Source organism: Galeopterus variegatus, unplaced genomic scaffold (genome assembly GCF_000696425.1).
Source record: "Galeopterus variegatus unplaced genomic scaffold, G_variegatus-3.0.2 Scaffold203, whole genome shotgun sequence".
NCBI lineage: Eukaryota > Metazoa > Chordata > Mammalia > Dermoptera > Cynocephalidae > Galeopterus > Galeopterus variegatus.
This window is the reverse complement of record NW_007726314.1, coordinates 728068-744582: the sequence shown is the minus strand read 5'-3', so window position 1 is coordinate 744582 and position 16515 is coordinate 728068. Positions and strand designations below refer to the sequence as shown.

Below are 16515 nucleotides of genomic sequence, written 5' to 3'. Positions count from 1 at the left end.
TGTGACAGCCTTTCTGCTATACAATATTTCATAAAGAAGCTAGCCTCCCTTTTACCAAGTACAGCCACCGTCCTCCTGGTGCCCCACAACCAAGATTCTGCCCCAGCTTTCATCACTGCTGTCTTCACACATTTCATTACAATAAATAAGGATGCACTTATCCCTTATGCCCTTGTCATGGGCAGCACCTGGTACCTTGAGCACTGAACCTGGCACTGCCCCCTACTGAGCACACCCCCCCAGAGCCTCTGATCCTGAGGGTCCCGAGCAGGTATTAGGGTCTTTCTGCTGTTGGCCAACCCAAGTGTTCTGCAGGTTGTCTTTCTAGCTGAGACCAATAAATCATAAGTTTAAGTCACTGTGGGCCTGTCAGAGGCCATCATCGCTGCTATCAAAACCCAGGTCATAGAGCAAATTCTTCCCTGGCTCCTTGCAGGGGGGGGGCTCTGAACTTCCAAGGTTGAGGTCACTGAACCAGCTCATCCGGTAGTCCCCTTGGGAACTGCTGGAAAGCAGCCTGTTGTCTTGAGAAGAGCATCCGCTGAGCTGCAAGAGGCTCCCTTGCATCACCTTTGCTGTCTTACTGTTTGTGACTGTTCCTCCCAGAACTGGGCAGACTAACTTTTTGGGACTTCTAGAGCCCTGCACATGTAGGGGCTGAGCAAGTGGTTCCTGCTGCCCCAGGGGGTGCTGAGGACTCTGGTATTTAGACTTGAAAGCACATGTCTTACTTGGGGTTTGTTCTCGCTTCCTGGCTAGGTGCCTCCCTCTGTGGGCTTTCCTGGGCAGCTGCTGCTTTTTGCCTGTCCCTCCTCTTTCTATAGTCCTGCCTTTCTGTTCAGTTACCAACTGTTCACATGGGTCGTGTGAATACATGCTTTTGGCTTGATATTTTTGGCAGGCATTCTTAGTGCTGGTTGCAAAGTTGTTTAAGTCCAGGCATATGAGCTGTGGGGTTCCCTGGGAAACCAGGTCCCTGTCACCAGGAACTTTGTGGTATGGGATGTTGGAGCCATGGTTCTTGGGACCTGTTTTAGTAACAGCCAAATTCTTGCAGTTAGCCTGCACTGCCTTGTCCTTTACACACCCACTTCCTTTATGGGACCTGACCGCCGACAGGGCAGCCTCTTCTTGGAGAGCATCACTCTTTGCTCCCTCACCCCAGATGTCAAACTCTCCAGGCTGCAGAGAGCCTGTACTGGGATTCCATGCATCAGCAAGGGCCTGGGTCTGCCATATAACTGGTTCCTCAGAGGCGCATTTTTCCTGCCTGGTGAAGTTGAGGCTCTGGGCCAGGGGTGGTGAGGTTTGAGAAGTGCTGTCTTTGACATGCCCAGGTACCCGAGGCACCAAGATCAATCTCTTCAGCTCTGCTAGGACACTGGGCAAGTTCAGCTGGCCCAGCTGCTCACACAGCTGCTGGAAATCCTTACTCTGCTGGGCAACTAAAACTTCAAGATGCTTCATGTTGGACTTCATTTCTATAAACTCTGCTTGTCTCTGGGCAGAGGAAGTGAAAAAGAGGAAAGTGATGAACAGTGCAAGTCAGAATGCAGAATAAAAAGTGAGAACAAACCAATGGATGCGCCAGCAGAACCAAGGCTAACACTTTGCAAGGCACCTCACAGGGTAAGCACAGCTACACTCTGGACAGGGCCCCCGGGGTCCACATCATGCCAGGGAACCTTGGGGAAGGAAACTCACCTATACTCTGGCCCATTACTAAGGGGTCTATGTTGGTCTCTGGTCTTGGCTGAAAATTTACAACTTTAAAGGTGTCTCTCTGGGTTTTAGTGACAAAGCCAAATACATACTAAGGAAAGAGGTCAGAGTTTAAACTTACAGCTTCAAATCTCTTCTGCATCTCAAGAATGGCCTGCTCCGTGTTGCGTTTGTCCTGCACTGCCTCAAACACCAGGCCATTCTGGGCCTGCACAGTCTCTTGCACTAAATACAAAACAATGACAATTCACCTCATGAAGACTGTGGTATGCCCCACCTGTCCAGACCACAGCGATGGAAAAGGGAAGAGCTAGACGCCTGCATGGACCACCTGAGCCTTCTCTGTTAGCGCCCAGGACTCTGTCCTCCCCAAACAGAGTAATTCCTCCTCAGTCTCTTCTTCCCTCCCTTCCTGAGAAAATCCCACCCAGGGAAGACCCAACCTCAGCACCTGCTGGGGACTCTGAGAATCTGCTGTCCAGATGACAGCTCCTCCTTAGCTTTCCTTCTTGCCCCTGTCATCAGAGAGATCTTTGTAGAATGTAGATACCATCATGCCTTCTCTGAAACCTTCACTGAAACTTTCAATGGCTCCTTACTGGCCACTGGACAAAGCCCAAATACTTAAATTGGCTAACAAGGGGCTGGCTGGTTAGCTCAGTTGGTTAGAGCATGGTGCTGATGACTACAAGGTCCAGGATTTGATCCTTGTACCAGCCAGCCACCAAAACAAAAAAAGTTAACAAAATTGAAAAATAAATTGGCTAACTAGACCCAGGCTCACTTCCCCCCATCCACTTCTCTTCCTCCTTGGTCCTGGGCTCTGTTTTCTGAATAATCTCTCACTATTGGCCCTTGTACATGCTGTTCCCTCAGACTGGAGTACTTCTGCTTCTATCCCTGTCACCTCACCCCTGCCCCCAGCCACCACGTTAGTCCAACTAATTTCTATTCTTTCTTCTGCTCTCAGTAGTCACCTCCTTAGAAAACACCATTTCCCACTGGCTTGGGTGCTCCTTCTCACTCTGCTGGTGGCACTGAGTGTGTACTCTACCATCACTTATCACCCTTCACTTATTTATCCCCTATTTACACTTGGACCCTAACAGGCTTACTGACCTGGGTGCTATCCACATCAGGACCAATACTGATTTCCCTCTTTTGCATGGGGAGATTCTACATACATACACACACACACACACACACACACACACACACACACACACACACACACACACACACACTTAATAAGACATTGTGTTGCAATTAACTATTGCCATCCTCTAGCAAGACTACAGGTCATATGAAGATGCTCTTACATTTATTTGACAAATATTTAATGAGCATCTACTATGTGCCAGGCACTATGGATATAATAGTGATCAAGGCAGATAAAGCTCTCTTGAAATTACAACCTTATCAGGAAAAACAGGTAGTTAATGAGTAATAATACAAATAACTGTTTATAGATATAATAAGTGCTCTAAAGAAAAAGCATACTGAGCTTGAAACCATGTAACAAGCAGACCTACTCAATTTCAGGGATAAGGCTTCCCTAAGGAACTGATATTTAGCCCAATTATAATTAACTCATGAGGGAAAGAATATTACCAACAGAAGAGCATGCTCCAAAAAGAACTATGAGATCAGCATGGCTGAAGCTTAGGGAGCAAGGAGCCAGGATGCAGGCCAAGTCAATTTGTGGACTTGATTCTAAGACTTGGTTCACTGACACAATTAAGCAGAGAGTTAGCATGATTACACTTTCTCTTTAAACGGAGCATTCTTGGCTGGCCGGTTAGTAAGTTGGTTAGAGTGTGGTGTTGGTAACACCAAGGTCCAGGTTTGATCCCTGTTACCAGCCAGCTGTCAAAAAAATTTTTTTCAAAAAGCATCTTTCTGGGGCCGGCCCGGTGGCGCACTCGGTAGAGTGCAGCGCTTGGGAGCGCGGCGGCGCTCCCGCTGAGGGTTCGAATCCCATATAGAGACCGGTCCGCTCACTGGTTGAGTGTGGTGTGGGCGTGACACCGAGGGTTGCGATCCCGTTACCAGTCAGTAAAAAAAAAAAAAAAGTAAATTTACAAACATGAATGGATAACCACAGAAAATGGTATTTCATCAGTAGGAATCAGCAATTTTGCACAGAAAGCTATGAAAGATGCTGTTTACTGAAGCTGGAACAAAATTGGAACAGAGAAGATGAATTTAGTGCTTTGGAAAGTGTAAAAGCTGCTAGTGAACTCTATTCTCCATTATATCAAAAGGAACCAAAATTAACGAAGTTCTTGCAGAAAATCCAGGACTTGTCAACAAATCTTGTTATTAAGATAGTTGGCTGATCAAGGTAACACTGAGTAACCCTTCAGAAATAGATGAACTAATGAGTGAAGAAGCAGATAGGAACTAAGTAGAATCTATTGAAGAATGAAAATGGGACCCCTAAATAAACTAGTATGAAACAACTTAATCTAGAATAGTTATCTTAAATTAGTGGTGGATAGAAACCTAAAATAGCAACTCTGGCAATATCAGTGGAAAAAGAAACTATTTGCAACTCTGCTCCTGGAAGAAAATACCCCTTAACTTCCTGACAATTAGAGATAAACACAATATGCATATTTTTCACAATACTTTGTGATTTTTAAGCTAGGCTCTAGGCTCTAGTTATAATAATAAGAACTCATGAAATTGTCTGTAGTAAAATCTACTGCTGTTATGAAAACATTTATAAAAATGTAACTCAGGGGCCGGCCCGTGGCTCACTCGGGAGAGTGCGGTGCTGATAACACCAAGGCCCCGGGTTCGGATCCCATATAGGGATGGCCGGTTCGCTCACTGGCTGAGCGTGGTGCTGACAACACCAAGTTAAGGGTTAAGATCCCCTTACCGGTCATCTTTAAAAAAAAAAAAAAAAGAAAGTGGCTGTTTACTTATGTGCTGGATTCTTGCTCCTAAACTCAATTAGTCAAATATTTTTCAGACATCCATGTAGATATTTGTAATAGAGAGAAAATGTAATTATTCTTCCCTAGAAGAGTTCCTAAATAGCAATGTTTCTTAGCAACAGCAGACATTCCCAACTCTCACAAAAGCAGAGGATAAGAAAGGAGAGCAAAGTGTTCGATTCTGGATTAAGTGCTCAAAAAGCATCGGTCTGTGGTCCCACATGCTCTGTCCTTGTCCCCAGGGAAACATATGTTTGGGTTTTCTCCTTTACAGGAGGAGCTTTTTAAAATCAAACTCACTACTTCCAAAGTCTATCAATTTTTTTTCTTTTAAAAATTTTTAGTTAGGGGCCGGCCCGGTGGCGCACTGGATAGTGCGCCGCTTGGGAAGCGCAGCGGCGCTCCCACCCGAGGGTTCGGATCCCACATACAGACCGGTTCCCGCTCACTGGCTGAGCGAGGCGTGGGGGCGACACCGAGGGTTGCGATCCCGTTGCCGGTCCCCGGTCCGGTGCGGGGGCAACACTGAGGGTTGCGATCCGTTGCCGGACACGGAAAAAGAGACAAAAAGACAAAAAAAAAAAAAAAAATTTTTAGTTATAAAAATAACTCAACACCATAACAGTATAAACAGGCACACGATGAATAATGATTGACTCTCTCCCATGCAGACCTTGTTCCCAACTTCTGGATTAACAATATTAGCAGTTTCTGGAATTTTACATTAATACATTTGTATATCCGTATATACATTATAGATCCTGTGTGTGTGTTCTCTAGAAGAGGACTCATTTCATTTCTGCTTTGACTATAAACATTAGATATTTTTAGCATTTGTGTAATAATGCCACTTAAAATCCATTTTCAGCCTGGCCAGGTTAGCTCGGTTGGTTAGAGCACATTGTTATAACACCAAGGTCAAGGGTTTAGATCCCTATACCAGCCAGCCGCCAACAAACAAACAAACAAATAAATAAGTAAATAAAGATGGTCACTTGAAACTCTAAAAAAAAAAATCCAATTTCATATTCTGAACAATATCGTCTGTTTTCCTGTTAAGATGATTTTTTTTGTGTGTGTGTGTGTGTGACCGGTAAGGGGATCGTAACCCTTGGCTTGGTGTCGCCCGCACCGCACTCAGCCAGTGAGCACACTGGCCATCCCTATATAGGATCCGAACCCACGGCCTCGGCACTCCCAGTGCCGCACTCTCCTGAGTGAGCCACGGGGTCAGCCCAATTAAGATGATTTTTTAAAAATTCATTTGTATTTTAGCAATTTGACAAGTGCTCAATTGAGATAAGATCAGATTATGTTGTAACTTAGAAAGGAATGCTTTTCTACCGATGGCCAGTGATTTTCCTTTTACTCTGTAGTTTTGTTCTCCCTGCTGTCTTGATGAGAACCTGAGGAAAGATCTGGGAGCCTCCTCAGCCTGCACCTTTTTTTAGAGAAATCTCAATTTTCACTGGCTAGTCACACTCCCCCACAAGATGAGTCCTGGAGCAAACTATGTGCACATGAACAGCACCTTGCTGTTTTAATTTAACAATGAACAGATAATTCCATTCCAACATGTTCATGTAAATTGATCTCGTTCTTCTTAACATTATGTGTTTCGCTTTTCCCGTTTTAAAATTATAAAAATGTTGCCCATGTTTTCTTCTAGTTCTTTTTATGAGTTAATCACCACACTTAATATACCGTTTCATATAAAATGTATTTTGATGTATAGAGTTATCTATTTTCTAAAGGAGACATTTTTGGTTTTGATAGTGGGTGCTCCTTTTTATTTTCCAAATGATCATATTTTCCAATAGAACTAATACCTATCAGATGAAAGTTATGGCTCTCTACTTAGTTGGGCCACCTAAAGCCAACGTAAAGTAGGATATAGGTGGTGTTGGTAATTCATTTTATTACTCTGGTCCATGGGGTCCTCAGCTGATGAACAGGAGGAGTTAGATTAGATGGCTACAGTTACTCTCTAGTTGGGCAGGCAGACCGTAACTGGGAAAAGATTTCACTACTTCATTCTGTAAAGCCACCAATTACATAATAACACAAAACAGCACTTCCACACAGTATCTTTACTTTTACTTTTCCTGTTGAACACAGGCTAAAATCCTGCAGAATGCTCTGAGTGGAGCTCAGCGCTTTATGCTAGATGGACTGGGCCTAGTCACATGATAGAGGATTTATCTGGTTCCTCTCTAAATGTCTAATTTCCTGCTCCTGATCATTACCTACCAAGAAAGGGAATGATTCTGGCAGGCTACCTATTTCCATTTCCAAGAATGACCTGGCCTTTTTCTTTGTTTTGTTGACTGGCATAGGGATTGAATCCTGGTCCTTGGTGTTATTAGCACCACGCATTAACCAACTGAGCTAACTGGACAGCTCTAGCCTTTTAATTAATATAATGCCACTGTGTTTGTTACTGTTTGTCTTCTCAGTGTGGATCCCTCTTCTGAGTCTTACCCTCTGAAAATTAAGGAACCATCGGGGGCAAAAGATCAGAATCCCTGTGCCTACTATAAGCCAGATTCAGTTCTAATCCTCTCTCTGCCTTGATCTTGTGTTGGGGCCTTGGAAACTTCTATTCCCTTTTCTGGAACTTAAATGCCACACTTTTGCTGCAATTCTTCTTTTTGTACTTCACCCAGGGTTTTTGTTTGTTTGTTTGTTTCCCAGCTGGACAGTACATTCATTCACCCAGTTTTTTTTTTTTAAAGATGACCGGCGAGGGGATCTTAACCCTTGACTTGGTGTTGTCAGCACCATGCTCACCCAGTGAGCTAACCGGCCATCCCTATATGGGATCTGAACCCGTGGCCTTGGTGTTATCAGCACCACACTCTCCCGAGTGAGCCACGGGCCGGCCCCATTCACCCAGTTTTAAATGCAGAAAAGAACCAGAGTGCTTTCCTTGGGCACTTACACATGACTTATTCCATATAAAGGAAGCATCCCTGATTTGCTTCAGCTTTCTACTTTGCTACTTCTTGTGGGGTAACAGTCCTAGGTTCCAGAACCAGTTTCCGAACAGATTTACAGTTGCCCTGTGTGTGGGCTACCCAGTTTGGAAGCCAATGGACAGATGGGGATTAATTTCTAAGCCACACAAAGGCACTGATTTTTGTAAATCATGAGCAATCCATCCCATGGCATTTGAATAAGTTGACTTCAACTTGTTTAAAATAAAAAATAAACACACAGACATATGCAAACAAGTGCAGGTGTACATTCATCAGCTTATTATTTTGCTGAGAAACTGGTCATTCTGTAGAGGTATCTGCCTAAGAAGAACTGTGTATTGGCTCTCTCCTATTTATGAGGGTCAGGGCCGTGGTTTCATTTAAATGTAAATCACTAATTGGTGGAGCAGGGGGGTTTACAAACCACAAACTGTAACTGAAATTGAGAATGATGCTGTGATTCACTACAAAACAGCTTGTACTGAAACCAAGGCAGCAAGAAGAACAGCAGGTGACAAGTATTTCTAACTCCTAAGGAGGCAGTGTCTCTATACACAGCACAGCCAGCAATTCATTTGGGACTCAGGGATGCTGCTGATTCACTTCAGGCCGTGAGATGAGAAATCGGGCAGAGCTACCTGCCCTGAGGCAGCAGGATTACCGGGTGGAGGACTAGTGCTTCACAAAAGGCACTGTGGGACCAGTGCATTGTCATATAGAGGTGAGTCTCACTACCCAGTATAGCATGCACCACATCTCTTCAGGGCTAACTTTATACACCCACTCTCATCTGAAACACTGCATGGAACCTCACCACTGGAAAGCTGGCTAGGGTCAAAAAGTTCACATTCACTGCTCGCCAGTGCCCTCTGCTGATAACCTCAAACAGACACTCACATGTCTTGGCCACAGTCTCCAAAGAATCCAAAATAGATTGGCTTATTGAACTGAGATGTTCCTCAGACTTTTCCACAGATGTCTGCAACTAAGAAACCCAAAATTAAGAAAGAATTCACAGACTGTTGCCTTAATTGACTAACTTGGAGGACTGTCATTTAATGACAAAAAAGGATAGTTAAAATATTGCTATCCCACCCACATGCAGTAAAGCCATTACAACATAATCATCAAACTTCTTAAAATGTAGTATGTTCTAACTCCTTGAAATGTAGCTTATACTTACCCTTTGAATGCTTTCTCTGATATGGGGAACAAAGTTGTAAAGAGTCTCACTAGAAGAACAAAAAGAAAACAAATCTGTGCAATATTGAAATAGTATGTAACAGAATTGATTCCATGAACATGGCAGGTCTCCACCTCAGGCGGCATCAAAAACACTGGTTGATCAGAGCTGGAGACTAAACCTTAGTACCCTGCTGAAAAAAAGAACAGACTTTTTGAGAACATTTCTAGGGCAAATCACTTTTTTCTTTCTTGAATCCACTTTATATGAATCTTAAACGAGGTTAAATTTTAGCAACTCAAGTGGTTACCAGAGTAGAAAAGACCACCTTTCATTTTTACAGCAACACTGGCTTCATAAGGTAGTAGCTTCTGGGCCGGCCCGTGGCTCACTCGGGAGAGTGCGGTGCTGATAACACCAAGGCCCCGGGTTCGGATCCCACATACAGACCGGTTCCTGCTCACTGGCTGAGCGTGGTGCTGACAACACCAAGTCAAGGGTTAAGATCCCCTTACCGGGCATCTTTAAAAAAAAAAAAAAAGGTAGTAGCTTCTGGGCCGGCCCGTGGCTCACTCGGGAGAGTGCGGGGCTGATAACACCAAGGCCCCGGGTTCGGATCCCACATACAGACCGGTTCCTGCTCACTGGCTGAGCGTGGTGCTGACAACACCAAGTCAAGGGTTAAGATCCCCTTACCGGTCATCTTTAAAAAAAAAAAAAAAAGGTAGTAGCTTCTTTCTGGTAGTCCAAAATTCCTGGACATATCTTAGTCTTATCACTACTTTGACTGTAAAAATGAGGTTAGTATAGAGGCAATTCTGGGGAAAATATTAATTTCTTTCTTTTTTTTTTTGTCTTTTTCCGTGTCCGGCAACGGATCGCAACCCTCAGTGTCGCCCCCGTACCGGACCAGGACCGGCAACGGGATCGCAACCCTCGGTGTTGCCCCTGCGACTCGCTCAGCCAGTGAGCAGGAACCGGTCTGTATGTGGGATCCGAACCCTCGGCGGGAGCGCCACCGCGCTTCCCAAGCGGCGCACTAGCGCAGTGCGCCACTGGGCCGGCCCCGGAAAATATTAATTTCTAATAAAAAAAATAAAACTTTCACAATTATTCCTCAAATAAATATTCCGCTCTTAAAAAGACTCAGACATGGATTGTCATTAATAAAATTTTATAGATTTTCGTTTCTTTAATCTACAAAATACAAATGCAGAAATCAAAATTTGAAATGCAATAAGACAATTCTTCATACCAAGTCTTTTGGATGCTTCACCATACCACTTTAAAAGAAGAATTTTCCACAAACCTGCCAGCTGCCAAGAAAAAAAAGAAGGTACTTAAAAGGAGAATTTTCAGGAATACTACAAACCATATGTTTTATATGAAAGAGACTGGGATATTACTTGAAAATAATAAAAATATTAAAATGAAAAGCTTAACAAATTAAGGATGTTAAGAACAAAATGTTATTACATTATAAAAGCAGAGAACAAGAAAGAGTATCTAAAATTGTAAACAGCAGAAATTTAAAAATTAGGTATAACAGTTAAAAGATAGTTAAGCAAATATGATAGAAAATAGAATAAAAGAAAGAGAAAATAGATAAAAGGCAATAATAATAATAATAATAATAATAATAATAATAATAATAATAATAATAGGATCAACCCAAGAGATCAACATATCTCCCAAATTGGAGATCCAGAGAGAGAGAGAAGAGTGAAAATAGATTTTCGAAGATGTAAGAAAAATTTCACTTGGGTCTGGCCCCACTTGGAGTGAGTCTGCCAAAGTGCTCCAGTCCATCCACTTTGGGGAGAAATCCGCCGTGGAGCCCCGCCCATGCACTACTTCAGGGCTTTACAGAAGGTGACATGGGCTGTTGCTTCCTGAAAATGTCCCCCTCACTGATGCCTTTTTCAAAGATGTGGAAGCTGAGACATTAGGGAGGTTAATTATCGGTTCACCCAGAATATTCTGAGAGCAGAGGACAACTGCAAAACCCAGGCAGGCAAGCAACAGAGCCAGCCAGCCGCAGGGGGTCCTCGGATGGGGCAAGGGTCTCAAGCCCCGCCCCACTCCCCTCACAACATCATAGAACATACTTATTAGCCACTTGTGTTTCTTTGGGGTGTGTGACTTATTTGCTCATGTCCTTCACCAAATTTCTACTTAGATTTTTCTAATTCATTTTTAAGAGTTCTTTTTGCATTAAGGATGTTAATATTTGAGTGTTAAATTTATTCCTTATCAATTGACTTTAAATTCAATTTGTGATATTTTCCTTAGTTTCTATGTTGAAAATTTTCTATCTAAACATTAAATAAAAAATAAAATAAAACATCTGACTCAAGCGATTATTGGTTGAGCTTTAGAGAGATAATATTGCTGTTGTGTCTTTCTCTTCAGCTGTAGGCTGCATCTGATAAACATCACAGAATTGGACCTGATCCATTAGATATATATTTTTGGGCCAAACATTTAAAGGAATGATCTCAAAGAGAAGTGTACAGTTTTGATTCTTAATAAAGAATTTCCCTTGATTTAAAAAAAACAAAAAACAAACAAACAAAAACCCCAGAACCTAAGGATACAAATTTATAGATTGAAAAGAACTATCCAATGTCCAGGCATTATGACATGCCACATCAAAGCATGTTACAATAAAATTTCAAAACTCTATGGATAAGTAGAAGATCCTAAAAACTTCCAGAAGGAAAGCAAGAGACATACATAAGAACAGGAATCAGTATGTCATCAGACCTCTTAAAAGCAACATGGTAAGTGATAAGACAATGGAATGCTGTCTTAGACATTTAAAGGAAAAATAATTTCTAATCTAGAATTCTATATCCAGCCAAATTTGCAATCAAGTGTGAGGGAAAAATAAATAATTTCAGATATGCAAGTTCTCAAAAAAAATTTTTTAGGTGCTTATGGAGTTTGGATGTGTTGTCCCCTCCAAAACTCAAGTGGAATTTTGATCCTCAATGTGGCAGTGTTGGAAAGTGATTGAGTCATGGGGTGGATCCCTCATGAATGGATTAATGCTCTCCCTGGGGGAGGGGGATAAATGAGTGAGTTCTTGCTGTATTAGTTCCCACGAGAGCTTACTGTTTTTTTTTTCCTTTTTGTCTTTTTTACTAACCGGTAACGGGATCGCAACCCTCGGTGTCGCGCCCACACCGGGGACCGGCAACGGGATTGCACCCCTCGGTGTTGCGCCCGCACCATGCTCAGCCAGTGAGCGGGAACCGGTCTCCACATGGGATCCGAACCCTCGGCTGGAGCGCCACCGCGCTCCCAAGCAGCGTACTCTCCAGTACACCACCGGGCCGGCCCGAGCTTGTTGTTTAAAAGACCCTGGCACCTTCTCTCTCTCTCTCTCTTGCTTCCTCTCACCATGTGATCTGCTTGTACCTGCCAGCTGCCTGCCACTTTTCCACCATGAGTAGAAACAGCCTGAGGCCCATGCCAGATGCAACTGTCCCAGAATCGTAAGCCAAATAAACCTTCTCTTCTTTATACATCACCCAGTCTCAGGTATTTCTGTTATAGCAACACAAAACAGACTAAAACAGGTGCCATGCACCTGTTCTCAGGAAATTTCTGGAGTTTATGTTCCACCAAATCCAAGGAGTAAACCAAGGAAGAAGAGAACACAAGATTGAAGTAACAAAGTATCCAACACAGGAGAGAAGAGGCAGGAATACCCAGGATGATGGTGAAGAGAGGATTCAGGATGGCAGCTGTGCTACAGACCTAGAGAATATCAAGTTCAGATTGGAGTTAGGAGGGATGCCTCTGAGAAGAAAATAAGAGCTCCAGGGGACATGTAGCAGTGTCCAGTACTACACTGGCTATGGTACAGGGGAAGGTTTAGTGTACTCTGGATGGGGGTGAGAGGATGGAAAAAGTGCAACAGAATCTGTACTAGACTAATTCTGAGATTTGGTATGGGGAATTGTCTATGGCAAGTAGCCCTTGGCAATTGTAGGAGCCTGGCAAAAACTTCAGCGGCCTAATTTTCTTCCTTGGAAATCAGAATTCTGATTCCTGCCCTCACCCCCACCCCCACCCCACCACCAGCTACATTTCCACCCAGATAGATGATATTCCTATACTCCTTTGCAGCTAGGTATGTCCATGTGAGTAAATTTTAGCCAGTATGAAATATAAGCAGAAGAGTTGCATGCAACTTTCAAGAACAGTCCTAAAGGGAAGGGAAGATACCCTTCTTCCTCCTTTTATCCATCAGCTGTCTGGAACTCTGATGTAACAGTTGGAGCTCCAACAGCCATTAAGCATCATGAGGTCAGGGTCCACAGTTTTAGGGACCATGAAGCCACCATTCCAGCCCTGGACCACAACTTCAGGATGATTTCTGTATTAAAGAGAAATAACCATCTATCTTTTTCAAGCCTCTATTATTATAAGTATGAGTGAGTATACATTATATGCAGTTGAACATAATCCTAATAAAATGAGCCACCCAAAATTTTTAAATATTTTAATTTTTATTCTAATTAAAAAAGTAACATATGAAATTAGTGTGTGTGTTTGTATTCTACTAGTTTTTTTTTTAAAAGATGACCGGTAAGGGGATCTCAACCCTTGGCTTGGTGTTGTCAGCACCACGCTCAGCCAGTGAGCAAACCGGCCATCCCTATATAGGATCCGAACCCATGGCCTTGGTGTTATCAGCACCGCACTCTACCGAGTGAGCCACGGACCGGCCTGTATTCTAATAGTTTTAACACATATTTAGGATTCAATAACCATCACACCACAATTGGGACACAGGACAATTCTGTTACTCCAAAATAATCTTTCATGCTGTGCCTTTGTGGTGAATCCTAGCCCACACTCCTCATCCTTGGTAACCACTGATCTATGCTCCATCCCTACAGTTTTGCCTTTATCAGAATGTCATACAAGTGGAATCATAGTTTGTTCATCCATTCATATACAGAAGGACATTTGGGTTGTGCCCAGTGTTTGGTGATTATGAACAAAGCTGCTATAGACATTAGTATATAAACTTTTGTGTAAATATAAGTTTTCACTTATCTAGGGTAAATACTTAGGAGTAGAATTGCTGAAACATACAGTAAGTTATGTTTGATTTTATAAGAAATTTTCAAACCTTTCTAGAATGGCTGTATCATTTTATGTTTCCCCCAGCAATAGTTCCAGTCACTCTATATATTTGCCCAGTACTTGGTATTGTCAGTTTTTGTTTGTTTTGCTTTAACTTTAGTAATTCTAATAGATATTCAGTAACGTATCATTGTGATTTTAGTTTGCATTTCCATAATGGCTAATGATGTTGAGCATCTATTCATGTACTTTTTTGCCATCCATATATTTTCTTTGATGAAGTGTCTACTTAAATCTTTTCCCATTTTTTATTGAGTTGCTTGTTTTCTTATTGTTAAGTCTTGAGAGTTTTTTATATATTCTCTCTATAAGTCCTTTTTTGAAAATGTAGTTTACAAGTACTTTCTGTGAGTCTGTTTCTTATCTTCATTCTCTTAACAGTGTCTTAGCAGAGCAAAAGTTTTAAATTTTGATTAAAAAAATCCCAGGAAACTCAAAGTCAAATCATTCACACTTCAAATTCTTTTTTTTTTTTTTTTGTCTTTTGTCTTTTTCCGTGTCCAACGGATCGCAACCCTCAGTGTTGCCCCCGTTCCGGACCGGGGACCGGCAACGGGATCACAACCCTCGGCGTTGCTCCCGCGCCTCGCTCAGCCAGTGAGCGGGAACCGGTCCGTATGTGGGATCCGAACCCTCGGGCGGGAGCGCCGCCGCGCTTCCCAAGCGGCGCACTATCCAGTGCGCCACCGGGCCGGCCCCACACTTCAAATTCTGGTTTCCTTCCCCAATCTACATGCTACCAGGAAATATTGAGAGGAACTTTAAAGCAGTGTTTCAAAAAAAGGTTTTTCTAGGCTGCAAGAAACCTCATTCAAACAAAATACACCCCCAAACCTAGAGAACAAAACAATTAAGACTGCTCTCTCTGAAGCAGTAAACAGGTGGGGGCACTGCTCATCTGCAGTCCCCTCCTATATTCCTGAAGGGCCTCTGAGAAACTGGTAGGCTTCTAGAGTCTAGATTCCTAGGGGAAAAGTCTGTCAGTGTCTGGGAAATATTTATTAATCAACAGAATCAAAAACTTCAAATAGAGCATTTTGCTTTCCTCACTAAAAGAAGATAGGTATTCAGTATAAAAGATACCTAATCTAGGAGTTCTTCAAGAAATTTCGTCTCTTTCAACATGAGCATCCTTGTGGTGACCAGCAATAGATTTTCACAGTCACAGGAATAATAAAATGAAATATCCCTACTTGGGTGTTATAATTTCTGTGAAACCTAAATACGTAGCCTTAATAATAACTTACTACCATGTTAAGAACAAATTATTTTCTCTGTGACTTCATCTTCATTATTTACAAAATAATATAGCAGTTCTGATATATTATACATGTATTTTTTTTTTTTTTGAAAGATGACCGGTAAGGGGATCTCAACCCTTGGCTTGGTGTTGTCAACACCACGCTCAGCCAGTGAGCTAACCGGCCATCCCTATATAGGATCTGAACCCGTGGCCTTGGTGTTATCAGCACCACACTCTCCTGAGTGAGCCACAGGCCGGCCCTACATGATTGTTAAAAATGTATATATATCAAACACAAATAAGTATATGTATGAGAAGGCACAATGTTGACAGGGTGTTAAGATGGCTACCAGGGGTCACTTCCTGACCGAAGAGAAGATGTGGAGTGGGCTGCTACCTCCTCATCTAAATGAAAGTGATGTTGAGTCAGATTCTGAAGATGAAGCCACATTAGAGAACTCTGTACTTAATTAACATGAAGATAAACAGGATGGGACCATTGAAAAATAGAAATCTCAGATTTACCAGCAGATGGACCAAAAACTAAAACAGAGGCAAATGTAAATGCACATGAAGAGTGTCCTTCTAGAATTCCCTTAAGTATGTGGAATAAACTTCAAAAACTGCATAAAAAACACTCTGAACAGAAAACCTCAACCTCAAGATTCAGGGGGAAGAAAAGAAAACGCTCCAGAAAAGGTAAATTGAAGAATGAAAAAGAATCTCATAGTGAACATTCCTCAAGTAAAACCCAGTGGAAGAAGCTTACTCAATATTTTGGAGTCACTGATAGATTTGAACCCCCTGTTAAAAAGAAAAAGATTGAGAAGTCAGGCCATGAAAAGAAGCCAGATCAGGCTGTGGAGGAGTGGAATACTGAGAAGGCTGAGGAGCTTAGAACCAGCTAGTTACTCAAGAGCTTGATGTAAAAATTGCCAAAGTAGTTGCCTGCCACAGCTTTGTAATAGCCAAAAAGGAAGCTGAAAATTCATAGGCTGCTCAAAAAAAGAAGAAACTAACATAGGGGTTTGAAGCAAAGAAGAGATGGGACAAAAAGCAACATGGGATATACGTAACTTGTCAGAGCTCTTCAAGACATGTAGACTTAAGTGCTCAATTTACTGAAAAGTTTTTTTTTTTGTTTGTTTGTTTGTTTTTGCTTATGTTAAATATGTCAGGAAATTGACAGAAGTAGAAAAAAAATAAGCATAAAATTTGGGAGTTGTGGGCCGGCCCGGTGGCGCACTGCTACAGTGCGCCGCTTGGGAGCGCGGTGGCGCT

General features: G+C 42.4%; 1 protein-coding gene and 1 pseudogene across 1 annotated transcript in view; one reads left to right on the top strand and one right to left on the bottom strand.

Annotated features, from left to right (window-relative positions):
* Positions 1–369: 369 nt before the first annotated feature.
* The window catches only part of CCDC36 (coiled-coil domain containing 36), a 24462-nt gene continuing 8316 nt past the window's right edge, over positions 370–16515 (bottom strand). The window contains exons 4-7 of the mRNA XM_008565812.1: positions 8829–8877; positions 8543–8630; positions 1844–1947; positions 370–1500 (exon numbers count right to left, since the gene is read on the bottom strand). Coding sequence (XP_008564034.1) covers positions 370–1500; positions 1844–1947; positions 8543–8630; positions 8829–8877 — 1372 coding nt within the window. The remainder of the gene's footprint in view (positions 1501–1843; positions 1948–8542; positions 8631–8828; positions 8878–16515) is intronic.
* LOC103584954 overlaps positions 15613–16515 on the top strand; it is a 2957-nt pseudogene continuing 2054 nt past the window's right edge.